Source organism: Geotrypetes seraphini, chromosome 2 (genome assembly GCF_902459505.1).
Source record: "Geotrypetes seraphini chromosome 2, aGeoSer1.1, whole genome shotgun sequence".
Classification (NCBI taxonomy): Eukaryota; Metazoa; Chordata; class Amphibia; order Gymnophiona; family Dermophiidae; genus Geotrypetes; species Geotrypetes seraphini.
Genome location: NC_047085.1, coordinates 152208671 through 152235903, shown reverse-complemented (window position 1 = coordinate 152235903; position 27233 = coordinate 152208671). Strand labels below are relative to the sequence as shown.

The window sequence follows — 27233 nt, the reverse complement described above, 5'->3', positions numbered from 1 at the left end:
AAAGAATGAAATCTTTTTGTGCTCTATGGAATCCTATCAGCAACTGTCATTATTAGAGCAAATACTGGCCACACATGGATATATTAAAATGATTTATGTCCAGTGCCAGAAAATTCTTATTCAAGTCACAGTATGATTCCAAGGACAAATTCTCCTAGATAACAAAAAAGAATTACAGCATTTTTATCGCAAAAGTAATTACTGTACTCTTCGCAATATGAAACTGAAATTGACCCTGAAGCTGTAAATAAAGATGTTGTCCACAAAGAACTGACAATTACGAGTACCATAAAATGCCAAACTTCCTTCAAATTCCTAGACAAAAAAAGTTTGGTTTGCTCTAGATATCTGTAAAATTTAAATACAGATAAAAGGCCAGGGCAAATTTGACAAAGTATTACAAGATTTGGAAAATACATATGTTTCTCATTTTGATCAATAATTTCACACACACACACAAGACTACCTGGCAGAGTTTGGCTCACTAGCTTCAGTTTTCAGTAGACAGTTATTGATTTATGAGGGGTTTAGAGTAAATGATTTATTGACAACTAAGGGCATAATTTTAAGATAGATTGAGAACTACTGTCCTAAATGTTTTGGGTTTTTTTTATTGCATACCTGACAGGCCATGTGCATGGCAATACTACAGAGCCCAAATATCATTTATTATTATATATAAAAGTGATGCAAGGGAAATATAAATATGCTTAATAGAATTTATCTTTTTATAAACTGTTATTGAAATCTGAGTTATTAAATTTTATTTTTTTTCATAAACATTTTTAATCTTCGCTTATTTCATTAGCGAGATATCTGGGACAGATGTACTGTACACCATTTTTCAATATGTGGTTGAATGGTAGACAAATTAACATCAATTTACAGTCAGCATCAAGATTTTTATTTTTACCCACTCTCCTAGAATATTTTTCCATACAGCTTGAAAAATAAAATCAAATTCTGGGTTATCACCTCAGTAACAGCAAAAGAAAATTCCCCTACTGTCTGAAACTTTGTGAGGTAACAAAACCTGCAAACAAGCTACACAGAATGTATGCAAGAAACCTTCCATATCACAACAGTAGCAAACTGAAGGACACAAATAGCAGAACTACATCTTTGAGGCAGTACAGACAGCAGCTATTAGAACATCAATACACCTCCTACTGGAAAATCCCAAACAAGTCAGATTACCGGTACTATTAATCCCCATACAGAAACTGCATGCCAGCAGAATTCCTCACTCTTTTACCCACAAAACACAGACCAACCCTCACCATATACAGAATGAAGGATCAAAACTTATAAATGGATACCATGAAAAGAAAAGGTCCTCAAGCAGTATGAAATAAATATCCCCCTGGACTGAGGGGGCTTACAAAGATGTAAAAAAAAACACAAAAAACACATTCCCCAAAACTGATAAGTTTTCCCAAGCACTAAAAACTGAAAATAAAATATATTTTTTGTATCACTGTTGTGAGAACAATTTACTAATTGGGTGATTCCAGTCAGTTTGCAGTCTTTTCATCTACTACCTAGCTTCCCATACCCCTTTTTCTTTCTTTTTTCTATTATGCCTATTGTTTTAATAAAAATTTACTACTACAGGAAAATGGTGTAGAATAAAATAAAGAATAAATGGGTTCTTTTCCAAAGTTGCTCTGACAAGCAGCGTAGACTAAATGCCAAACCACCCATTCTGCACCTGAGTGGCTGAGCTTTTGGTGTGCGCTGAAGCCTGTCAAACATGAAGTACACCGTACACCTAAGCTGTCCACAAGAGAGGGGGACCAAGAAATTAAGAACCAGAGTAAGCTGGATAATAAAGAAAAACTAAAGAAAGATAGGAAAAGGTTTTGCACTCATCAATAGCCCATAATAAATCATGGTTCAGTCAAGGAAGCTCTAGCAGTATATATAAAGAACTCAGTTGCTGAGGATCAAAAAATATGTGTTAACTCTCAAATTTATAAAACACTTAAAAGGGAAACTGATCTGAAATGTGGCTCCCATAGAAATCACTTCATGTCCTCTCTAGGTCCACCCCCTAATCCTTCACATACTAGCACCTTTTTTCTTTTGCCTTGTCTCCAGCACCTGCATTGTCCCTCATGGTTTCACATCATCTTTCTTTGCCTTATCTCAAATACCTCAGCCATCTAGCACAGGCTTACAGATACCTCTACCCATTTGCCTTCCCCTCACTGCACAAAAACACATATAGTCCAGCCTCAGAATACTTCCTACATCCCTTTGGGGTATCAGTCTACCCTCCGAGCAACATAGCTCTGAGCGGGTTAGTTCTTCATTTTTCCCCCAGTGGCATTCTCATCATTAATTTATCATGATTTTTCTATTATTTTTGTAAGTTTTTAATTTTTCCTATATATATAAGTGCATAAATACTTATAAATATCTTCAAAAATATTTTGTTTGTTTGTTTTTTTCAATAAATAGTTTCATTCCAAAAATATTTATAGTAAACTTAACTTAATACTCCAGCCATCACTGATTATCCCCTTGGCCCCGTTTGGCCAAGCATTATAATACAAACATTATAGTAATAAGGATTCCCCTCACTGCAACATATTCCCCCGATTCCCTACTTATTCAGTCCCTAATCCCAGCATCTTCCATTCAGAAACAAAATGCACCCAACACCTACACAATTCCCTACGTTATTCCCAATTAGTTCTAAAGGCCACTTTTCTGATGGGAGTGTTTGCCATCCCTTGGGTTCCCCCCTCCTGTAACAAGACCAGGCTCATCCTATATTTCTAAACCCCCATCATATATTCCCTACCCATATGCAAAGCCTCTCTCTTTTCCTCCTTTAAATCCTCTTCTTCCCCAACAAGCCCCAATAATCATGGGGGAAAGCCATTTCCTCCTTCTTCAGCTAACAATGCAGCAATATAGTAGTTGCTGCTGCAGAGGATGGAGGATGAACCTACATTTCTGGAAGGAGCAGCATGGGCTTGAACCCACAACCTCAGGATGCTGAGGTTGTAGCTTTAGCCACTGTGCCACACTCTCACTGGTGACATTGGCCAGCTCTTGGTGACAGGCTGGTTGAGAACCTTCAATTTAAGTGCAGAAAAAAAATATTTATTTTTAAAATTTCTATCCCGCTTATCAACTAAGCGGGTAACAGTCAGTACATACACACAAAAGTAACAAACATTACATATCCATTAATACATTATCAAATAAAACACTTATTAAAACCACCATCTTATCTTCAAATCACAAAGGAGTGCTCTGTTAGCTACTAATATCCAGACGATCAAGTAAGGAAGAATCTTACAAATAGGGAGGTCTTTAACAATTTCTTGAAAGATTTAACATCTGTACATACTTTAAGTGATCCTGTCATTGATTTCCAAAGTCTTGGGCCTGCCACCGATACAGCAGCTATAGTGGGTTTTTTTTTTTTTAAATAATTTACTTCCTGATTTCCTCAATTAATCTCATAGCTGAATGTGAGTGTAAATTTCAATTGGGGATATATCTTCTCAAAATTTGAATCAGGTACCATGGTGCCACACCATAAAGCACATGGTGTATTATAGTTAAAACTTTGTACTTGATATGCGGAAATGGCTTGTTATAAAATGGTTTGGAGTCACTGCAAGTAAACAGGAGGCAATTTTGTAATGTGATGTCTCTATTCTGGTGTGCTAATGCAGTGAGTATACTAAATCTAAGTGTCATCTATAAACTAAAATGCCTTTACAGAATACTAGCATAAATTGTCATAGGCAAGCCTCAACTTCGGCCCCAAAGTGATGAAGTGGGTCAGGAACTGGTTGAGTGGAAGATGTCAGAGGATAGTGGCCAATGGAGAACTCTCTGAGGAAAGGGATGTTACCAATAGTGTCCCTCAAGATTCGGTTCTTGGTTCAGTTCTACAGCCTGTTCTTTTTAACATTTTTGTAAGCGATACTGCTGAATGGCTATCAGGTAAAATTTGCCTCCTTGCGGATGATACCAAAGTCCATAATAGGGCAGACACCTCTGATGGTGTGAACAACATGAGAAAGGGACTTGCGAAGCTTGAAGAATAGTCTGAAATTTGGGAGCTAAAATTTAATGCTAGGAAATGCAAAAACCCAAGGGAAGTGAAGAACTTTTGTGTATGAAAGAGGAGTCGGACTTGGGTATGATAGTATGCTGTGACCTTCAGGTGGCCAAACAGGTTGAAAGTGCAACAGAAAAGCTGAACGGATGTTAAGATGCATACAGAGGAGGTATAGCTAGTAGGAAAAAGGAGGTCATGATATCCCTGTATAAGAAACTAATGAGACCTCATTTAGAATATTGGGGCCCTTTTACTAAGGCGCACTTGCCTATTTAGCGCACGCTAAATATTAGTGCGCGCTAAACGCTAATGCATTCATATAATATAATGGACGCATTAGCATTTAGTGCACATTAAGTCGGCTAGCGAGACTTAGTAAAGGACCCCATTGTGTACAATTCTGGAAATCGTACTTTCAAAAAGATATAAACAGGATGGAGTCAGTCCAGAGGAAGACTACTAAAATGGTCGGTTCATCATAAGATGTATAGGGACAGACTTAGAGATCTCAATACATATACTTTGGAGGAAATGCAGGAGAGGGGAGATGTGCTAGAGATGTTTAAATACCTATGTGGCATAAATGCACATGAGGCATATCTCTTTCATTTGAAAGGAAGCTCCGGAAAGAGAGATCATAGGATGAAGTTAAGAGCTGATAATACTATTACTAAGGTAATGCTGTTTTTACAGAAAGGATGGTAGATGCGTGGATTGGTCTCCCGGTAGAAGTGATGGAGACAAAGACTGTGTCTGAGTTTAAGAAAGCATGGGACAGGCCCATGGGATCTCCTAGGGAGAGGAGGTGATAGTAGACTGGATGAGCCATTTGGGCTTTATCTGTCTTCATGTTTCTATGTCAATGGTAGGTATAAATATGCACACCTACATGCACCAAGTGACGTGCATGTAGGTGTGCACCTGGAGTACTGTGTCCAGTACTGGTCGCCATAACTCAAGAAAGACATGGCAGTACTCGAGGGGGTCCAGAGAAGAGCGACTAAACTGATAAGAGGTATGGAAAATTTTTCATACGCTGACAGGTTGAAAATGCTGGGGCTGTTCTCCCTTTAGAAGAGGAGACTTAGAAGAGACATGATAGAAACCTTCAAAATCCTGAAGGGCATAGAGAAGGTAGATAAGGACAGATTCTTCAGACTATGGGGAACCACAAGCACTAGGGGTCACTCGGAGAAATTGAAAGGGGACAGGTTTAGGACAAATGCTAGGAAATTCTTTTTTACCCAGAGGGTGGTGGACACATGGAACGCGCTTCCAGAGGTTGTGATAGGCCAGAGCACAGTACAGAGGTTCAAGGAAGGTTTAGATAGGTTCCTAAAAGATAAAGGGATTGAGGGGTACAGATAGAAGCAGAGGTAGGTTATAAAAAATGGTCAGGAACCACTTCACAGGTCATGGACCTGATAGGCCGCCGCGGGAGCAGACCGCTGGGCAGGATGGACATGTGGTCTGACCCAGTGGAGGCAACTTCTTATGTTCTTATAATATTCTACGCTTGGAATACTGTGTTTATGATGCTAAGCTTGCATATATGACTATGGGCTCCTTTTACAAAGGTGCGCTAGCGTTTTTTAGCGCACGCAGTCAACGTGTCCCGACGCGATTTGCTTTTTAAAACCCGGACAAAGTGCTGGGTTTTGAAAAGCCATCTGGACGCGCGGACATGCTTTCTTAAAAGAGGACATGTGGGTAAACCCAGACATCTGGTAACCTTATGCTCCTGCATATGCTCCCTGCAATTGCTTGCTACAGCAGTTAGGCAGTTCCTTATAGAACCACACCTACCAATTACTTTTACCTCACAGAATGTTACTCATAATGTGACCATGGGGTGGGCATTGGCCTTATGCAAATTCTTCTGAATTATCAAAGTATGCACATAAATTTTCCTTGCTGCGTCTGAGTAAACTGCACAAGTTACAGTAGGTGGGTGGTTTCTAAATTACATCATAAATTTTCTGAAATGCACTGTACAAAGGTTAGAATATTGCTTTAAAAAAAAAAAATCATTCACATTTCCCACTCACTTGCAATGTTTATTAAGCTTTATCGTACAGATTTTGACATTATCAATTTGCCATAAATTTAAAACACTCTCTTACTGAACTATGTACAATGATTGTTTGCTAATCTAGGAGAGCTGACAGAAATGACTCAAATCACATGGCTTCATGTACAAATAATTTTATATTCTTATAGCCACAGAATTCTTGAATAAGCTGCTTGTCTTCCACAGAAAGGGTATTTACATGTCAGAAAAAAAAAGCTTTATGTCCTATCTGAAAGGCAGAGTTGACTTTTAATGGCAGATGAATCTTCTCTCTCTGGAGGAGATAAATACCAACTGCTATTGTAACAGACTGAATAAGATATTTATGTTTAAGGATATGTACACTTTAAAGTAAATGTAGACTTACTACTTTATCAAAACTTTAGGGTAAGGGTCATAGATTTGAAATACTACCTTTTTCTGGGTACAACCAAAGCAGTTTACAAATACTGTACTCTATGCAAATACTGTTTTCTGCCCCTAGTGAGCTCACAATCTTAAGTTCTGTATCTGGGGCAATAGAGGGTTAAGTGACTTGCACCCAGGATCACAAGGAGTTGCAATGGGAATCAAACCCCAGGCTCCCCAGGTTCTCAGCCCGTTGCACTAACCACTACTCTACTCTACTCCACTTTAGAAAACAGATTTGAGTGAATTTTATCTTAAAGTAGAAGGGCTGTTCATGATTCTGCATCTGGATGCCACATTTAATTTCGAAGAACAGTACAGAGCTACACTTTAGATCTGATTTATAACCCAAAGAAAAACTGATGTAGTAGGACATCAGTTCACAGACATCTGCTAAGAATGCCCCTTTCCCCACAGTACATTTAGAAGCTTCTGTGACCACAGATAGCAGATAAGCTTCGCTCATACAATTAATAAGTCCCTGCTTGAGCATAGCCAACCTTTGTGCCATGTAAGGCACGAAAAAGAGAATAGTCAACGGAGCTAAAAGAAAAATCAAAAGTGAAGTAGCAGGTAAGGCCTGGTTGCTACCAGCTCTAAAGGGCTCAACCTGAAGCAAAGTGGCTGCTATAGATGTAAAACCCCATCTGATCTTCCTTGAATCTAGAGTGCCCTGCTGAAAGAAGAACTAATCAGTGGGCCTTGCCTACTCACAATTTCTAGGTTCTCCTTATGGACAAATACTGTCATAACAATCTCTGTCCAGTATGGACTCCACTGAGCTGGCTACAGTCTTAACAGCACAGGGAAAGTTCATGGGGCCATAGGCAGCGGAACACTTTTTTGTTTGAGGGGGCCCAAAAGCTCTACCCTAGACCCCACCCAAGCGCCGCCCCAGACCTGCCCAAACTCCACCCCATAGTCCACCCCCATAATAATAGTACTAATTGTAATGCCATTTCTTCTATTCATTCTTCATATACACACACAATAGGTTTCAAGGTTTCAAGGTTTATTAAATATTTGATGAATCGCTATATCTTTATACAAAGCGATGTACATAATAATAAGATAATTTAAGTTAAAAAACATACAATATATATAAACATTAGAAGTCAGACAAGACAAACAACAATTGGAAGGAAAGGAGGGGAAAAGTTACATCTGTTATATTAAGAAAAACATTTAAGGGAAAAGAATCGAGGAGCAGGGGGATTCTTAAAAACAGAATTCGTAAAATAAAATAAAATTTAAAATAAAATTTAAATATTAAAAGCCTCTTTAAAAAGGAATGTTTTCAGGGATTTTTTGAAGGAAGAAATGTCTTTTTCAATTTTTATGGATTGGGGCAAAGAATTCCACCATTGGGGACCCACTATGGAGAACATATCTGGTCTTCGAGTGCCTATTATTTTTAAAGAGGGAACAACTAATAGATTTTGAGAAGATGATCTAAGTGCACGTGTAGAACAATGGGGAATTAACATTTTTGATATGCACTGAGGTTCCTTATATAATCTTATTAATATAATCTTATTAATGATACATAATGATAACCACAAAATTAAACTACACAAAGCACACTATGCTGAGAAATTTTTAATTAACTATCACTCATATTCCGCTTTTTTCTGATGTCAAGGCAGATTTTAAATATGCAATGTCACCTCAGTAACTGCTATAATGGCAGTTACATGTGAATTGACGCTTGGAGTGCAGCATCCTAGCTTTTCAGTTATCTATAGGTGCCCAAATTTTAAATTCAATCCCCTCCCCAATGCTCTTCTCTATAGTCTCCCCATTTTCTCCAGCCCACTCTCCAATGCTCTCTCAAGAAGCCACAGTGCAACACTGGAGAAAGAGAAACAGTAATAATGTACATTCCCCTGTACTGTGCAAAATATAAAGATTGCAGAAGTAAATTTCAAAAACTGATTTATTACAATCATTACACTATGGGGCTCATAATCAAAAAAAATAAACACGTCTAAAAAGTGGCCTAAATGGCTACTTGGACGATCAAAAAGCCTGATCGTCCCAAATACCCATAATCAGAGCTGGTTTTAGACGTATCTAAAACCAGCTTAGGCCTTTCCCCTGTCTCTAAACGCACAGAGAGAAAGAGGCGTTTTTAGAGGAGAGGAAAGGGCAGGCGGTGGGCAGGAGGTGGGCCTACCTAGACCTAGGAGTACAACAGGTATAACCAAAACATTTGACAGGTTGCCTAGTCGGCACTTATACATTTTGACTTAGACCAAGTCAAAACAGGTATAAGTGCTGAAAAAGGGGCCGCTGAGCTGATCGCTGCAGCTCAGCGGCCACAGCAACCTGCCTATCGCGATGAGCCCTCCCTCTTGTGGGCAGGGCCTTAAGCATATGGACTCAACCGGCCCATGTGCCTATGGCCCCGCCCACAGGAGGGGCCTAAGACAACTGAGCCAATTCTGGTTGGCCCAGGCGCCTCAAGCCCCACCTGTGGGCCAATCAGGCCCTAAGGCCAGCCATTCCCGTGATGGCTGGCCTGTCGGATGGATGGGCTTTGCACCCGTCCGTCCAACTTTTTTTAAGTTATGAGGAAGGGGGGGTGGGGGTGTCGTGGGGTCACGGGTCGGCTGGGGGTCTGATCGGGGGTTCAGGGGGCAGTCGTATGGGGGTTTCGTCGAGGGCAGGAGGGCCTGGCATCCCTACTGCCTGTATTTTAGTGGGGGGTGGGGGTTAGAGGGTGTTGCGGGCCAGGAGGGCTTGGGCTCCCTCCTGGCCGGATTGTGTGGGGGGGAGAGGGGGGAAGAACGCTGGACCAGGAGGGCTTGGGCTCCCTCTTGGCCGGATCGTGTCGGAGGGAAGGAAGATTGCTGGGCCAGGAGGGCTTGGGCTCCCTCCTGGCCAAATCGTATTGGGGAAGGGGTGGGATCGCGGGGCAAGGGGGCTTGGGCTCCCTCTTGCCCCGATGTTGTTAGGGAAGGTTGCAGTTGGCGGGGTAAGAGGGCTTGGGCTCCCTCTTTCCTCGATGTTGTCGGGAAAGGTTGTGGCTGATAGGGCAAGAGGGTTTGGGCTACCTCTTGCACCGATGTTGTCGAAGGGGGTGGATTCTGTATCCAGTGTTGTTTTTGACAGACACCGGTTACAGAATCCAGCTTTTAGGCGAAGGACTGGCTCCTCCCTCGCCTAAAAGCTCTTGTTTTGGACGTTTGGGGCTTAGGCTTTTTTTAGATTGATTATATGGTATAAGTTTAGACGTAGTGGTAGTCTGGGCATTTAAACAGCTGAACGTAGAAGCAGGCCATTATTTAAAAAAACCCTCCTTTCGGACGTTTTTTTTGATAATGGACATTTTCCCTGCTTCTACTTTCAACGTTTAAGGCCTTAGGCCAAAAGGGGACTTAGATTTTTTTTTTTTATTATGCCCCTCCACAGGTTAACAAATACAAATTAAACAAAATTTGGATAATATGATACCATTTCATTGGGGTAAATTCATTTTTCAATTAGCTTTTAGAGGCCAAAACTTATTTCCTTAGGTCAGGACAGCATACAGCAGTTATGGTACCCTGTTCTGATATGAGGAAGGGAGGGTTTGGTCTCTAAATATTAATCAGAAATGTATTAAAATAAATCCAATAAAAAGAAATCACTTTATTCCCATTTTCATTATTTATTAACATTTAGGGCTTGTTTGACTAAGCTGCGATTGCAGTTTTAGCGCACACACTAGATGCTAATGCCAGAATTGAGCTGGCGTTAGGTCTAGCCACGTACCGTGGGTTTAGCGCGTACTAAAATTCTGCACACGCTAAAAACGCTATCACAGCTTAGTAAAAGGAGTCCTTAGTGACAGCTACCAGCTTTATCCTAAACTAAAAATATCTTTGTTGTCTTATCTTTTACTTTTTCTAAAAAAAGAGTGGTCCCAGTCTCTGGTTTCTGCTTTCCTTGTTTTCCTCTTAATTCATCCACTCAAATTTCACCCTACTCCTTTGTACTTTCAACTATCAATTTTCCATCTCCTTCTCTCACCCCCTAGCTCTTCCATTTACTATTTTGCCCCTTCCCCAGCCTCCTATTCCCATCTCTCTCTCCCCATTTTCCCCTCCACCATCTCTCCCCATCTTCCCCCACCACCAAGTCCATCTCTCTCTCTCTCCATCCCTTTCCCCCCTTTACCATTTCTCCCTGATCCTCTTTCAACTCTTTTGCCATCTCTCCCTTTCCTGTCCCCTCCATTATTCCTTAAGGCCATCTCTTCCTATCCCCCTTCTAGCCCTCTGTCCTTCCCATCTATCTCCCAAATCTAACATCTCTCCCTCCCTCCCTTATCCCATCCCTGAGTCTATCTTTCCCTCCTTTCGTCACTTGAGTCCAATATCTATCTTCAGGCGGCACTGCTGAGGGAGCAGCATCTTGCTGCTGGCCCTCTCTGCTGCTCTCCTTCCTCACATCTAAGACTTTAACCCTTCTCCCCACAATTGGCATTTTCCCCATTCTACCCCGCCCCCTTCGCTGCTACATCTACCTTTCATTTTTTGTAAAAGTCACCAGGCAGCAGAAGTGATTCCCTGCTGCCAGTTCCCGCGTCTTCTCTCCATTGCGGCCTGCCCCAGAGAAAACAGGAAGTTGTCAGAGAGGGTGGGCCACACTGGAGAGAAGATGCAGGGACCGGCAGCAGGGAATCATTACTGCTGCCCGGCGACTTGGGACCGCATCAGAGGAAAGGCTCTGGGGCTGGTATATACAGTGCATACAAGTTGTTGCTTACTGCCTGTGACCTCCAGAAGTGAAAACAAATTTAGAACATTTTCAAAAGTAAGTAAGGGGAGGGAGAGGATTCAGAGACAAGGAAGAGAAGTCAGATCGACAGCAAAGGAGGGAAGGGAAAGATGCCAGGAGTCTTCAGCTGGTGGGGCTTGGAGCTAGATCAGAGGTGGGCCACTGTTGGGTGGGACTGAGGCAACCCAGGCCCATTGTGGCTATGCCACTGGAACAGATCACCATTTCATTATATTTTACAGTCACCACTCTGGAGCAGAGAACCAGAATGTTCTTCCCGCACTTGTATAGGAAGGCATGCACTGTTAACAAGTCTTATTTATTAGGAGTACATTCCACTCATTTGAAAGCTATCCCAATCATTTGATCCTCAGTGCCAGTACACTGATCCTGATCACTAGTTTTATTAGAAGCAAGTCTAAGAGGAGAAAAATCAAGTAGCCCCACCAGTAGAAAGAAATTTAAGCACATCTTCCTGCATAAGCCTCTTCCTGCCCTATACTTTTCCCAGTATCTCTAAGTTCAGGAGCTCTGAAACCTATGCGCATACTTATAACCATTGAGTTTAGTATATTTTTTCATCCAGAAAATTAACCTAGGTAAACACTTAGGTCCTGATTCTATAAATGGTGCAGTTTTTTAATGTGCCAATAGGCACCCAAATTCAGTTTAAAAAAAAAACACAAAAAACCCACCATTGGAATAATTTTTAAACTGAGTTTCAAGGCATTTACCGGCACCTAAAAAATTGGCACTGGACTTGTACCTCCATAGGCACTTTAAGCTGCCTAATGCCACTATGGGTGTGGCTAACACTGGAAGTGGTGTTAGGTGACCTAAAGCACCTATGGAGGCAAGATTCATATCATATGTTTCCCTGAAAATAAGACACTGTCATATTATTTGTTGGCCCCAAAAACACACTAGGTCTTACCATTGGGGAAACAATGCCCAATCACAAAGCCATAGCATCTTTCTATCCCCCCTGCCATGCAGCTGAACCCCCACTGACCCTTCCATCTCTTCCTCCCCATGGCGACTGCGTGACTGACATACCATTCCCTACTTTCAAAAGGCACATCGCGGCAGCAATCTAAATGGGCTGCTTTGGGCTGTCTCATGTCGGGGTATTCCTCTGCCGCATTGCTGATGACATGGAAGTGGAGGGAGAGATGGAAGGGTCTGCTGCGGCTTTTAGGAAGATCCCGGTACCAGCAGTGGACTTTTATTTTGCTTCCCCCTACCCCCAAAATAAGCGCTTCAAATAGAGCTTATTTTTGGGGTAGGGCTTATATTAAGACCTACTCTGAAAATCTTGCTAAGGCTTATTTTCAGGGAAACACAGTAGGTAGGTACCGGAAATGTAGGCCAAGAAAACCTTGGCCTACATTTCCGGTACCTACTTTAGCCTCCTCTCTGTGTCCTTTAAATCTTTCGAGATTTGTAACCCAGAAACATTGTCTGAAAATCTCTCACTCAGACCTTCAATCTCATTCTTTGGTTGGTCCATCTTTAGCATTTTTGCCGTTAGTAAATGATTTACTCCAACATTGATAAAATTAAAATAGATGATTAAATATACTTAAAATCCAACAGGGGCATTGGAAACTCAAACAGAAACTCCATACTATCCAAAGCACAGTTTAAAAGTCCAATATCACATACACGTTTCTGGGATTTCATTTTGCAACAAACTGGTTTCCTTCTACAACCTTCAAACACAATGGCTGTCAAAGACAGTGACACAAATGAAAAATTATGCCAGAGTTTTTCTCGTTCGATTCAGTCACCCAGAACAAGCACTCAACATAAAGGACCAATGTAGTATATTATTTCCCCCAAAGAAATAAAATGGAAAAATCTTCAAAATACATTTTAACCAAAATGATCTAATGTACCATACTGTAATACTGTCACGGTGCAAAACAATGCACACCATGACATTAGCAGACACTTTTTTTTACCAAGTAATAACAGCAAGAGCTCATCAAGTCACCGACTATATCAGGAAAAAACAGTTGGAAACATCTGGAGCTCATCATGGATCATTGTTTTAAATGAACCACAATCACATTACTTCACTGTGTTTTGTGAATACGAGCAAGGAATTTATATCAAAGCACATAGTATAAGCAGGCCCTATGATCCCCCTCCTTACTAGTTTCAATAAACTGCTTTCTTCTAATAAAACTGATTGTTGGGACATGAATCAAGAGAAAAAAAACATAAAACTATCCAAACTTTTGCAACAAAATTTAAAATGTCAGACCCCATAAACCAGTGTAGCATATAAATGCATCCCAGTAGCAAAATCAAGGAGGCTGCTTTGCTGATAATCGGACATCCCACAGAGATGAGCATTAAATTCCACAGCAGTGGAATACTAGCAAAATGTCCATTAATTTTAATCTTCTAATTTTCAATGTGGCATACTATTTGAATTATATACAATTACAGTAATCTGCCTGCATTGTATTTTATGACATTACACTATACAAAAATAGATTTGTATACAGTACTTCCCCAATATTCGCAGGGGTTCCGTTCCAGGAACCCCTGCAAATCTTGAAAAACCTCATATACGTTTTTTTGTGGGGGAGACTGGAGAGGGCAGCGGGAGAGGCAAGAGAGAGCAGCCGGAGCACCGGTGAGTGAAGGAAATCACTCGCTGTATGCTCTGACCACCTTTTCCTGTACTAAAGTTGGGCCTTACCAATCAGGAGCTGCGTGTCAAAGCAGCTCCTGATTGGTGAGGCCCGACTTTAGTAAAGGAAGAGGCGGTCGGAGCATACAGCGAGTGATTTCATTCACTCGCCGGCATTCCGGCTGCCCTCTCCTGCCTCTCCAGCTGTCCTCTCCTGGTCGGTGGTTCACGGTCAGAAAATATCGCGAATGACCGGGACCTCGAACCACCGACCGTGAATTCGCGGGGGAGCCCTGTATATATATGAGGTCAGTATTAAATGGCAGATACATGTTTTCTGCCATGCTAAACATGTAACTGATTTTATTTTGAATTACCCAGGGTCCTTATATATAGAGAGGTGGATTTTAGGAAGGTGAGCAATCAAAACTGATGCATCATGGGGCATGCTAGTATCTTAGAACAGGATCAGCTCTTACAGAGCTTGTTCTAAAATACATGCAGGAATTTACATATATGTGGCAGTTATACTATAAGTGGAAAAAGCCCTTGTAAAATAAATCCATGTTAATAAAATCTGTCTTAATATGTGATTTGCCCTTAAACTCCAAGCAAAGCAGTAAACAATTACTTAAAGAGGAAAAGAACTTACCCACACACTAGCACATTCTTGCTATACACACATTTAGACAAGTAGAGGTCAATGTTCCCTCTAATTTTTCATAGGCTGTGTGCGCAAAAAATTTCATCTGTGCGCATTTTAAAGAAAAACTAAATTTGTGTGCGCTATAAAAATGATTGCCAGAGGGCCCGGAGTTCAGTTATGGGCATTTATTGGCAGGTCTTTGAGTTTAGTCTGAATTAACGAAAACACAATATAATTTTAGTTATGCAATATAAAGTCTCATTTCAATAAACATAAATTATGTTTCATTGACATGTTTCATTGAGCGCTACCTATAAATAAGGTATCATTATACTTTATACTTAAAGTTTAGAAAATAACAGCAATTTAGTTTTCAAAGTTTTTCCCTGCGATCTTTCATATTTATCCAGTCCGAATAAATTCTGTCAAGATCTGTTGAGCCTCCATCTTGAAGGTGACTCTTAACACGCATCAGCATTTCCAAATGCTCTAAAAGTAAATGATTCCTTTGTTTAGTCTTCAAATTGTTCATTAGACTAAAACCACGCTCACAATCTGAACTAGATGCTAAGAATGTGGCACCAATGTCCATCAATTTTGCTAAATCTGCAAATTGATCGTTCTGAAATGCAAATTTCGTCATATCTGGAAAGCTGTTTATCAGATTGCTTTTGATTTTTTTCTGCAACAAGGAATTTAAAGTCATTGTATTGCTGAATAATAACACTTTCCTCTGGAAGAAATTGTTTATACTTTAAACAAAGAGATCTGATATGTCCATTTCCGAAGTCAAAGTCGCATTGTGATGTTGCTGTACAGTCAAAAGCAGACCATTTCTCAACTTCATTTTCAGGAAATCTTTCACCCAGATGCAAACATAGGATGTTGATGAAGGTTAATATGGAATTAGTATCCACTGAAACTTTTTCTTCAGACCTCATCCTGTTGTCAAGAAGACTGTTGACTTTATCACTCCACTTAACCTTGTCGCCTAAGTATTGCATTCGAAGTTTGTTCAATTTACCCTGTGCAAGATGATAAGCTTCCAATGGTGTCAAACCACGTTTTTGAAATGCCATGGTTAAGGATAAGACATCATTCAAAACTTCAAGTGTAATATGAAATTGTTCACTGTCCAGCTTCTTATAGCAGTACTTTGCAATAGGATCATTATCTTTGTCTTCAAAATATTTTAACAGGGGATCATAATTTTGAATAATTGCTTTAAGTGCAAAGTGTCTGGATAATCAGCACACTTCATTCAGAGGTCTGAAAGCAACTGATTCACATTCAGATGCATCTGCTATTTCTTGAAATTTGCATCGTTTAGTAGAAGACCGACAGAACACCGTGTACACAGTTCTCATTACAGTTTCTACTTCTTTCATCAATTTTACTTCTTTCCATGAATCAGAAAGTCCCAAATCTTCCTGATGTGCAACACAATGTTGCTGCACTAAATGTGGAATGTCTTTTCTCAGCTTTGCTGCAACACCATCTATTTTGCCCAACATAACAGAGGCACCATCAGAGGTGAACATAACCATTTTATTCAGGTCAAGTTCATGTTTCCTATAGAATTCCCTAATTGCTGTTACTATTGATGTAGCACCACATGCTTCCAACTGTAGCATCCCACCAAATGATGTCCTATACTCATTTGAATTGACTGGCTGATACTTAAAGTAGAATATTAAGTACTTGTTGACAGAAATGCCTGTGCTTTCATCAATAGTTAACGTACGATATGTTGCTAATTTAATGTCTGCCATACGATCATCTTACACGATGCAATTGGTAATTCCAAGAAATTCAAACACATAGTTTTTGCTTCTCCAGCTATCAGGTATACTAATATACTTTGCCATGTGCTCATTGATATCTTGAACAGAGAGCATTGAGATATTTAACTTAATAGCCAGCACAACACTGTCGACAAGAACCTTAATTTCATCAGGACTGGAACGCTTCCATTCATTACTAATTTGCCTGTTTTCTTTTTTGGTTGGGCTTTTAAGCAACATGTTAACCAGTCCCCCTCTCAAATTCGGATTTTTACTTCTGAGTTTCCTAATACTGTCAGTATGAGATTTACTTGATAGATGGTGTTTCAGAAAGTCCAATTTCCAAAGATCATCCCATATTTTTTCAGTAGAGAATTTTCCAGTTGCTTTGGCATTTTGACAATAACAACACACAACTCCATCGTCTTCGTCATAGGTAAATATTTCACACGGTCGAACACGCATTGTATTTCGAGATTCCGGTGTCTCCGTTTCAACAATTTCTTCAAGCCATTCAGACCTAAAAGCTGTTGCAGCTCTCTTGCGTTTTACACTTTTCACCATTCGCGGTTTAGACATTTTAAGAGTTATATCTGGTTGAAATTTAATAAACAAATACAGTTATACAACCGCAGTACCACGCTGCACACTACGATTCCACGAAATAAACAATATGGCGGAACTTCAGGAAGTCAAAGAATCGGAAGTGTTTCATATCCTATGGGCCATAGGCTATGGCCCTATGGGGCACGTGACGTGTCAAGTTCAATTGCCAAAGATAACGGAATCACGTGAATGACTTAAAATTTATATTATAGCGCTTCAATAAATGTGCTAAATGGGAAATCGGAACAGCTGGTCTTCTGCAACATTTCATTTTAGCAGTGAAAATCATTTTAGGCAAAAATTTATTTTTTTGTGCGCGCTATTTTAATTTGTGTGCGTGGGTTCAGCAAGTTGTGTGCGCGCGCACAGCTTAGAGGGAACATTAGTGGAGGGGCATAATCAAAAAAAAATATTTAAGTCTGTTTTGGGCCTAAGTTGCCCAAAGTCGGACATGAGAATAGGTCCATTTTCGAAAATACATCCAACATTTTTTTTTTCTGAAAATCGTCTAACTGTATGTCCAGCCATCTGATCATTCAGACCGCTAAGTCATCCATCTTTAAACCCCATTTTCGTCCATAAATTTGTCCAAGTCACAAACGCCTAGAAAAAGACCTTTTGGGCATGGGAGGGGCCAGAAAAGTGATGGACTGAATACCCAGACATGGCACCAGAGTAGTGGGGGTACCTTACAGGGCACTGCTGTAAATTTTACAAAAAGGGTCCCACATAAACATCTCACTACAGCTCCCTCATAGGTCATGGTGAGCCCCCCAAAACACCCCCAGAATCTACTAGAACCACCTATCTACCACCCCAATAGCCCTTATGGCTGCAGGAGCCACTTACCGTATTTTCACGCAAATAACGCGCACCCGTATAAAACGCGCACACGGGTATAGCGCGCAGAAATCACGATGATATGTACAAAAACTTTGGTATACCGCGCTCACGGGTATACCGCGCATGCTGCCCGACGCTCCTTTCGCCCGCCCTGACTTTCCGACTCTCCGTTCACCCCCCCTGACTTCCGTGCACTGTCCCCCCTTGAAGGTCTGTCCCCATCCTGAAAGCCTGATGCCTCCCCCCCCGACGTCCGATACATCCCTCCCCCCGAAGGACCGCCGACTCCCCAACAATATCGGGCCAGGAGGGAGCCCAAATCCTCCTGGCCACGGCGACCCCCTAACCCCACCCCGCACTACATTACGGGCAGGAGGGATCCCAGGCCCTCCTGCCCTCGACGCAAACCCCCCTCCCCCCCAACGACCGCCCCCCCCAAGAACCTCCGACCGCTCCCCCAGCCGACCCGCGACCCCCCTGGTGACCCCCACGACCCCCCCACCCCCCTTCCCCGTACCTTTGGTAGTTGGGCCAGAAGGGAGCCCAAACCCTCCTGGCCACGGCGACCCCCTAACCCCACCCCGCACTACATTACGGGCAGGAGGGATCCCAGGCCCTCCTGCCCTCGACGCAAACCCCCCTCCCCCCCAACGACCGCCCCCCCCAAGAACCTCCGACCGCTCCCCCAGCCGACCCGCGACCCCCCTGGCGACCCCCACGACCCCCCCACCCCGCTTCCCCGTACCTTTGGTAGTTGGGCCAGAAGGGAGCCCAAACCCTCCTGGCCACGGCGACCCCCTAACCCCACCCCGCACTACATTACGGGCAGGAGGGATCCCAGGCCCTCCTGCCCTCGACGCAAACCCCCTCCCCCCCAACGACCGCCCCCCCCAAGAACCTCCGACCGCTCCCCCAGCCGACCCGCGACCCCCCTGGCGACCCCCACGACCCCCCCACCCCCCTTCCCCGTACCTTTGGTAGTTGGCCGGACAGACGGGAGCCAAACCCGCCTGTCCGGCAGGCAGCCAACGAAGGAATGAGGCCGGATTGGCCCATCCATCCTAAAGCTCCGCCTACTGGTGGGGCCTAAGGCGCGTGGGCCAATCAGAATAGGCCCTGGAGCCTTAGGTCCCACCTGGGGGCGCGGCCTGAGGCACATGGTCGGGTTGGGCCCATGTGCCTCAGGCCGCGCCCCCAGGTGGGACCTAAGGCTCCAGGGCCTATTCTGATTGGCCCACGCGCCTTAGGCCCCACCAGTAGGCGGAGCTTTAGGATGGATGGGCCAATCCGGCCTCATTCCTTCGTTGGCTGCCTGCCGGACAGGCGGGTTTGGCTCCCGTCTGTCCGGCCAACTACCAAAGGTACGGGGAAGGGGGGTGGGGGGGTCGTGGGGGTCGCCAGGGGGATCGCGGGTCGGCTGGGGGGCGGTCGGAGGTTCTTGGGGGGGGCGGTCATTGGGGGGGAGGGGGGTTTGCGTCGAGGGCAGGAGGGCCTGGGATCCCTCCTGCCCGTAATGTAGTGCGGGGTGGGGTTAGGGGGTCGCCGTGGCCAGGAGGGTTTGGGCTCCCTTCTGGCCCGATATTGTCGGGAAGTCGGCGGTCCTTCGGGGTGGGGGTGCGAGTGGTCCTGCCGGGGGGGGGGGATGTATCGGACGTCGGGGAGTCGGCCGGGCAAGAGGGCTTGGGCTCCCTCTTGCTCCGATCGTGGATGCGGGTGCGGGTGGGAGCGCGTGCGAGCGGTCGTTCGGGGTGGGGGTGCGAGTGGTCCTGCCGGGGGGGGGGATGTATCGGACGTCGGGGAGTCGGCCGGGCAAGAGGGCTTGGGCTCCCTCTTGCTCCGATCGTGGATGCGGGTGCGGGTGGGAGCGCGTGCGAGCGGTCGTTCGGGGTGGGGGTGCGAGTGGTCCTGCCGGGGGGGGGGGGATGTATCGGACGTCGGGGAGTCGGCCGGGCAAGAGGGCTTGGGCTCCCTCTTGCTCCGATCGTGGATGCGGGTGCGGGTGGGAGCGCGTGCGAGCGGTCGTTCGGGGTGGGGGTGCGAGCGGTCCTGCTGGGGGGGGTGAATCGGGCGTCGGGCGGGGTGGGAACTATGTTTTAAAACTTTTGTATACCGCGCTCACGCATATAACGCGCGAGGGGTATGCGCGGTAGGTAAAAACGCGTATAACGCGCGCGTTATATGCGTGAAAATACGGTATATGGCAGTACAAAAGAGTTAGGGTTTTTTGGGGGGTGCACATTTCTCACCATGAATGCAGTGATTAGAGTGGCTTATGGGCCTGGGTCCTCCTCTCCATGGTTCACTAACCCACTCCCAAACCACTTAAACCACCTCTGTGCAGCTCTACTAGGCTTTCCTATGCCAGGTGCTGATGTTCTGGAGGCAAATATGTAAAGTTGTTATTACAATTTTTATGGGGGTGGGGGGTCAGTGATCACTGGGGCAGTGTGTGTGTGTGTGGGAGTCTATACTTTGTGTCTGCAGTGCTTATCTGGTCACTTTGGATACCTTCTTGTGACTTAGACCTGGTTTTAAATGGCCTAAGTCACAACGTCCAAGTTCCATCTAAGCAGTATTGTTAAACTTTCGGTTATACATGCAATACGACTAAGACTAGGATGGCCCACGTTCCACCCAAATACCACCCTCAACACTCCTCCTGACACGCCCCTTTTAGCTCTGGTCATTCAGCAGCACTTTGAAGGCCTAGGTCATTTTTAAATACGTCTAAAACTCGGCTCGATTATTGTCACTTGGACGACTTGTCTTTTAGATCGTCCAAGTGCCGATTTAGGCCAGTTTTTAGACGTTTTTCTGTTTTGTTTATGAGTCCCATAAGATATGTACAGTAATTTGTTTTATATGTAGTTAATAATATAGGGGGTCTTTTACTAAAGGCGTGCTAGCCGCTTTAGCGCACGCTAAATGCTAACGTGCCCATTATATTCTATAGACGTGTTAGCATTTAGCACACGCTAATATTTTGTGCGCCTTAGTAAAAGACCACCACATTGGGTACACTACATGTCAAACTGATTGACAGGTGAGATAAGATATGGATGAACCAACCAGCATTCACTTCTGGGTTAGACCATACCAACACCAAGCCCACACCCTGACCACACTCTACCTATGCCACACCCTTGCTGCGTGTCAAAGCAGCTCCTGATTGGCGAGGCCCGACTTTAGTACAGGAAGAGGCAGTCGGAGCATACCGCAAGTGATTTCCTTCACTCGCTGGCGCTCTGGCTGCCCTCTCCTGCCTCTCTATCTGCCCTCTCCTACCCAGTCATTCACGGTCAGAAAATACCGTGAATGACCGGGACCGCAAATTCGCGGGGGAGTACTGTATACTATATATGTAAACCCATTGGTTGGATCCTGATGGGCGGTAAAATAAATAATATAGAAACTTGAAACCAAGGCTTTGTTCGTCACCTGCTTGCATTTGGACCAAATTCTTTTAACATTACCTCAATACAAAAGTATTTTCATTTTCAGCATTCATTTAACTATATGTAATGCAAGAATGGTTTTCAACACTAATTACTCTGGGGATCACATCCCTCCGAAGGGGAGCAGGGATGAAGAGGCAGGCAGGTATTAACGAAAATCAATTTCACTTTAATTTCTCAAAGATCTTTATTATTATTTTCTGTACCTGACAGGAGCACCTCTGCTATGAGCAGGCTTAAGCATGACAGTCACAGTACTGTCAGTCTGATTCAAAGGTGTTTCAAGTTCGTAAGCTGGCATGGAGGGTGCTGAAAAAACAGAGGATGAACAGGATCATTAATTAGCTCAGAAACAAAAATACGTATGTCTGCATTTATAGTTTATGTTTATTGGAAGCTTCTATACCGCTACTAATGACGGGGGAGTCAATTCAGAGCTGTTTGCATGGGCTTCAGTAAAGGTGTTACAATACATGAGCTTCGGTACAGATGTGACAACAGTTTAAGCTTCTAAAATTTGTTAAATCTCTCTAAATTAGATTCAGATTAATATGGTTTGGCAAAAAGAACTGTGGAGAATCTTATATACCTTACATCTGACCTAAGGCAGTGGTCTCCAATGTTTATGTAATGTAATGCACCTGAATGTGAATATGAAAAAGCTCTGAGGGCCACAAAAAGATTTCAAGCTTGCATATTTAAGCCTATATACGTTTTCATTGTGCACTCTGTATTTTAGCAAAATTTTGGCATTGTTTTCACAATTCTCTGAATGTAAGTGTTTCATGGTTTCTCTAGCATTGTCATACCACTGCATCTAAATATCAATCCTGACCTTTGACTTGTCCTATGGCCATATGCACATAAGGCATAAGCACAATAGATCCTATACATGCCCTGTGCCTAGAGAATGACATGGGAATAAATTTGTCCTCATTTCCACGGGATCTATCTCTATTCCTGTCCCGTCCTCGTTAGGTCTGTCCCTGTCCCATCCCTGCAAGCTCTGTCCTTATCTGCACAAGCCTCGAACACTTTAAAATCGTTAAGTATTCGAGGCTTTTGCAAATGAGGACAGAGCTTACAGGGATGGGGACGGAGATAGATTCCATGGGACGGAGACAAATTCTCTACCTATGCTGACCTTCATCCATGCCTTTTTATGGCAATCCTTTTTTTCAGATATTAAATGCACTATCCGAGATGGCAAGATTGAACTTAATTAATTTTCAGGACTTGAGAAACATTGAGAGCCACAACAGGACTTTGAGGACCACAGGTTAGAGACCAATGACCTAAGGCAGGGTTGTCCAATGTCAGTCCTTGAGGGCCACAATCCAGTCGGGTTTTCAGGATTTCCCCAATAAATATGCATGAGATCTAGGATTTCCCCGATGAATATGCATGAGATCTATTAGCATATATAGAGATCTCATGCATATTTATTGGGGAAATCCTGAAAATCCGACTGGATTGCGGCCCTCGAGGACCGACATTGGACACCCCTGACCTAAGGTTTTAAAAATGGGTATTTAATCAAGTGGGATTTAATCAGGTAGGAAGTAGTCTACCCAGTTAAATCCTGATGGCCGATTCTACCACAGATGTTTAACTTCACCTAACTGGACAGTGCAATTGAATATCAGCACAGTGGCACTATTAGGCTACAGCCAAGTAAGCTGGGAGTGCAATCAAGACAGAGCTGGGACATACCCAGTTAGCAGTGAATTTCAGTCCTTAATACCTCCATCCCCCCTTTATAAAACCATAGCGCATATTTCAGCATTGGCCGCGGTGGTAACAGCTCTGACACTCATAGGAATTCTATGAGCATCAGAGCTGTTACTACTGCAGCAGGCTAAAAACTGTGCTACGGTTTTGTATAGGAATGGGGGGGGGGGTAATCTGGTGACTTATCAAGGCATCACTCTAAATATCAGCCAGCACCTGAATAACTTTCAGCGACCTGCAAAGCCCCATGTATTTAACACCAGTGTCCAAATTAGGCCCAGTATTGAACATTTAGGTCAAAGCGTTCTTCTGTAATCACTGACTGCTGCAGCCTCAAAACAATGATGCTATCAAGATTGCTAAAAATATACATTATACTCTTTTTAAATTAAATCTTTGTAATCAGAATTGATAGAGATCAGCAAATGCAAAAAAATAAATAAACAAACATATTGATGACAGAAAACACTTCAGATACATAAATGTGCCCAACTAAAAGATCTGCAACCTATTGTTTTTAAACTATGCATCCTCATGTAGCTCTTAAGGTAGGTACTCTCTCTAATCAGGCAGTAGATAAAATCTCACAGATACAACCCCCATGTTTTATATTACCAAAAGGAAAGGGGAAGCACCGATGGTTCAACATTGCATTTCTTTTAATCATCATTTTAGCTAGTTGCGATGATGGCTGTGGATTAGATTCCCCCTAATATAAGAGAAGGTGATGTCCAGAAAACTCCGAGATGTGAGCAACAATAGATTTGTCGTTTATATACAATGGAACCCTGTAGTTTGAATGCAGGTGCAGAATGGCAGGCATTTTATCAGTGTGCTTTCATTAACATAGAAACACGATGGCAGATAAAAGCCAAGTGTCTTTTTTTCTGATTGGTGTAGGAAGCAGGCTGATTGGCTATTTTGGATGGACACTGGTTTCTAGAGAAAGCCAGCTCTGGCTGCCATGTTCTATAAGTTATCTTCCAGTCTTCCAGCTGATGCAGCCCTTAGCAAAACAAAGGGCCCTAATCGGGTATGTTTGGACAGCTCTGGCTCCAATGTGTCTTACTTCTTCACTGCAATAGGAAATGAGTTAAATACTACATGCTATTTTGAATTTTGTGCTATAGTAGTCATGAATGTGAGCTTTAAATTGATTTAAACTAACAGTTGGGAGTTTTTGGACTTTGGTGGAGTTTTTACTCCACCTTATGATGTCTAGACATAGCAGCTAGTTTAGAAGTGTTTAACCGATGATTAGCTCTGCTATAACTCATGAGGTAGACTTTGTTTGCTCTGTAGGGGTGCATTTTGCACTGATATGGCTTTTAGCTGAGATCTAGTGATTTTAAACCCTAGAACCCCTGACTTGATAGCTACCAGAAGGACTGGGGTTTGTGTTATAAGGTAGGTAACTATCTCTACAAGGATAAGCCCTGAAAGCATCTGATGGTACTCTACTTATGCTTACTACTTCATGGCCTTCCTCTGTTTTCATGCTATTATTATTAATGTTTCCTTTTTTTGAATGCTTATAACTACTTTGCTTATTCAAGCATTTGCTATTCTGCGTTTTATGAGGTCAAATTAATGTGGTTTACAATCATTAAATCAAGAAAATATTATTCATTTTTCCTTTTTTTTGAATGCTTCCAACTACTTTGTTTATTCAAGCATTTGCTATTCTGCATTTTATGAGGTCAGATCAAAGTGGTTTACATTCATTAAATCAAGAAAAATAAAAAAGGAAAAGAACTATAATTAAGTCAGAAAATCTGAGTCATACATTAATATCTCTCAATACAACTATTAAATCAGGAGAGTACAGAAATTCTAAGAACCATTGCTAGTTGTGAACCAGGTTCGGGGACACTCTAGATGACAGAGCATTTAGGACCCATACACCAAAAGAAAATAAAAAACCTTGAGATGACGCATGAAGAAAATTTTTTGAACAAGAACCAAGGAATAAACATGTTGTTTTATGGGGACACTACACTGATGGTGTTTTTATGCTTTGGAGCGGGACAATAGAAGATCTTAATCAATTTTTTGAAGACCTCAATGGTTTTTACTATAATCTAAAGTTTCAGAAGAATTTTGATATCAAATGCATTCCCTTTCTGGACATTTGCATAATTTTTGAAGGTGGAAAATTTCATACAAATCTCTACAGGAAACCTACAGATGTTAATAAGTATCTGGATTTCAATAGGTGCCACAACCAATCCTTTGAGAAAAATCCATCCTACAGCCAATTTTTACGGAGACGACTCTGCTCTGATAATACTTCCTTCAGGAGACCAGCAAGAGATATGGCCAAGCAATTTAGATCTAAGGACTAACCTAAGGAGGCAATCAAGAAGGGATATTGTAGAGCACTGGCAACTAATAGAGAGGATTTCTTGATACCGAACGTGAGACAACCGAACGAGAAGATAGAGCTCAAAGAACATCATTACAATATTGCGGAAACATCAGCATATCATTCAAAGCATTGAACATTTAAAAACAAGGATATAATGACTGCAAACAAAAAAAGGGGAAAAAAACCACTTAAAGATCTGCTACTACATTCAGCTCTTCCTGTGACAGCCCAATATTACATACAAAGACCAAGAGGGCATTACAAGTTTGTATAGTGAATATGAATATTAAGGGCTCCTTTTACTAAGCTGAGACAGCGTTTTTAATTCGCGCAGAATTGCTGCGTGCGCTAAACCCACGCTATGCAGCTAGAAATAATGCCAGCTCAATGCTGGTTTTAGCGTCTAGCATGCGTGGCAATTCTGCACGTGCTAAGTACGCGCTAAAACCGCTATCGCAGCTTAGTAAAAGGAGCCCTAAATCTTGAAACCATCAAATGACAGGAGAGAAGTAGAAACTTACCACATTTACCAACCGCAAAAGCTCAGGAATGTGTATCTTGCCATATGCCCATGCAATCTGATATACATTCGTAAAACCATCAGGGTATTCAATAAGAGGATCATGAATCACAAACACACCAATTATACACACTGCAGCAGATAGACTATTTGTACAAAATTCATTTGAAAAAACAACAAAAACATGTTTTTGAGGACTACAAATTATTTGGGCTGTGCAAATCATGGGTTGGGCCCAGGTGCCTCAGGCCCCACCTATGGGCGGGGTTTCTCCCGCTTGGGCCAATCTGGCCCCATTCTGGACCCGGCTGGCCTGCCGGACAGGCGGGCTTGGCACCCATCTGTCTGGCCAACCTTAAAGGTATGGGGAAGGGGTGGGGGTGGGGGGGTCGTGCGGTCGGCCGGGGGGTCACGGGTCAGCGGGGGGGGGTCTGATCGGGGGTTCTGGGGGGGGCAGTCATTGGGGGGAGGGGGGTTGTGTCGAGGGCAGGAGGGCCTGGGATCCCTCCTGCCCGTATTATAGTGGAGGGTGGGGGGTAGGGGGTCGCTGGGGCCAGGAGGGCTTGGGCTCTGTCCTGGCCCAATCCAGTCGGGGGGGGGGTCGCCGGGGCCAGAAGAGTTTGGGCTCTCTCCTGGCCTGTTGTGTCGGAGGGGGGGGTCGCCAGGGCCAGGAGGGCTTGGGCTCCCTCCTGGCCATATCGAGTCGGGGGGGGGCACGATCGCCGGGGCAAGAGGGCTTGGGCTCCCTCTTGCCCCGATATCATCGGGGGTGCTGCGGCTGTCACGGGCAAGAGGGCTTGGGCTCCCTCTTGCCCTGATATCGTCGGGGGAGGGGGGTGATGTATCGTGGCAGGAGAGATTGGCCATCTCCCCTGCCGCGATGCGATCACTCCTGTACCTGAACTGCCACAACCCACGGTGGGAGAGATTGGGCATCTCTCCTGCCGCAGGTCGCAGCAGTTCGGGTAGAGGGGTGATCACATCGCGGTAGGGGAGATGAGGCATCGCTCCTGCCGCGATGGTTGCGGTGGGTAGGTTGCCGGGCTGCTGAACTGATCGCGCCAGCGGTCATCAGCTCAGCCGCCCCTTCTTCGGCACTTAGACCTGGTTTGACTTCGTGTAAGTCAAAAAGGTCTAAGTGCCGACTAGGCAATCTGTCAACTGTTTTGGTTATATGTGTTGTACGCCTAGGTGTAGGTCGGCCCACCTCCCGCCCTTTCCCCTCCTCTAAACACTAAACACGCCTCTTTTCTCTCTGTGCGTCTAGAGGCAGGGGAAAGGCCTAAGCTGTTTTTAGATACGTCTA

The 27233-nt window shown here is 43.5% G+C and overlaps 1 protein-coding gene across 17 annotated transcripts in view; it reads right to left on the bottom strand.

The window, feature by feature from the left end:
- The window catches only part of PTPRM (protein tyrosine phosphatase receptor type M), a 1237515-nt gene that overhangs the window by 544346 nt on the left and 665936 nt on the right, over positions 1-27233 (bottom strand). For all 17 annotated transcript variants that reach the window (XM_033934018.1, XM_033934031.1, XM_033934023.1 and 14 more), the window contains one exon: positions 21515-21617. In XM_033934018.1, the coding sequence (XP_033789909.1) occupies positions 21515-21617 (103 nt within the window). The remainder of the gene's footprint in view (positions 1-21514; positions 21618-27233) is intronic.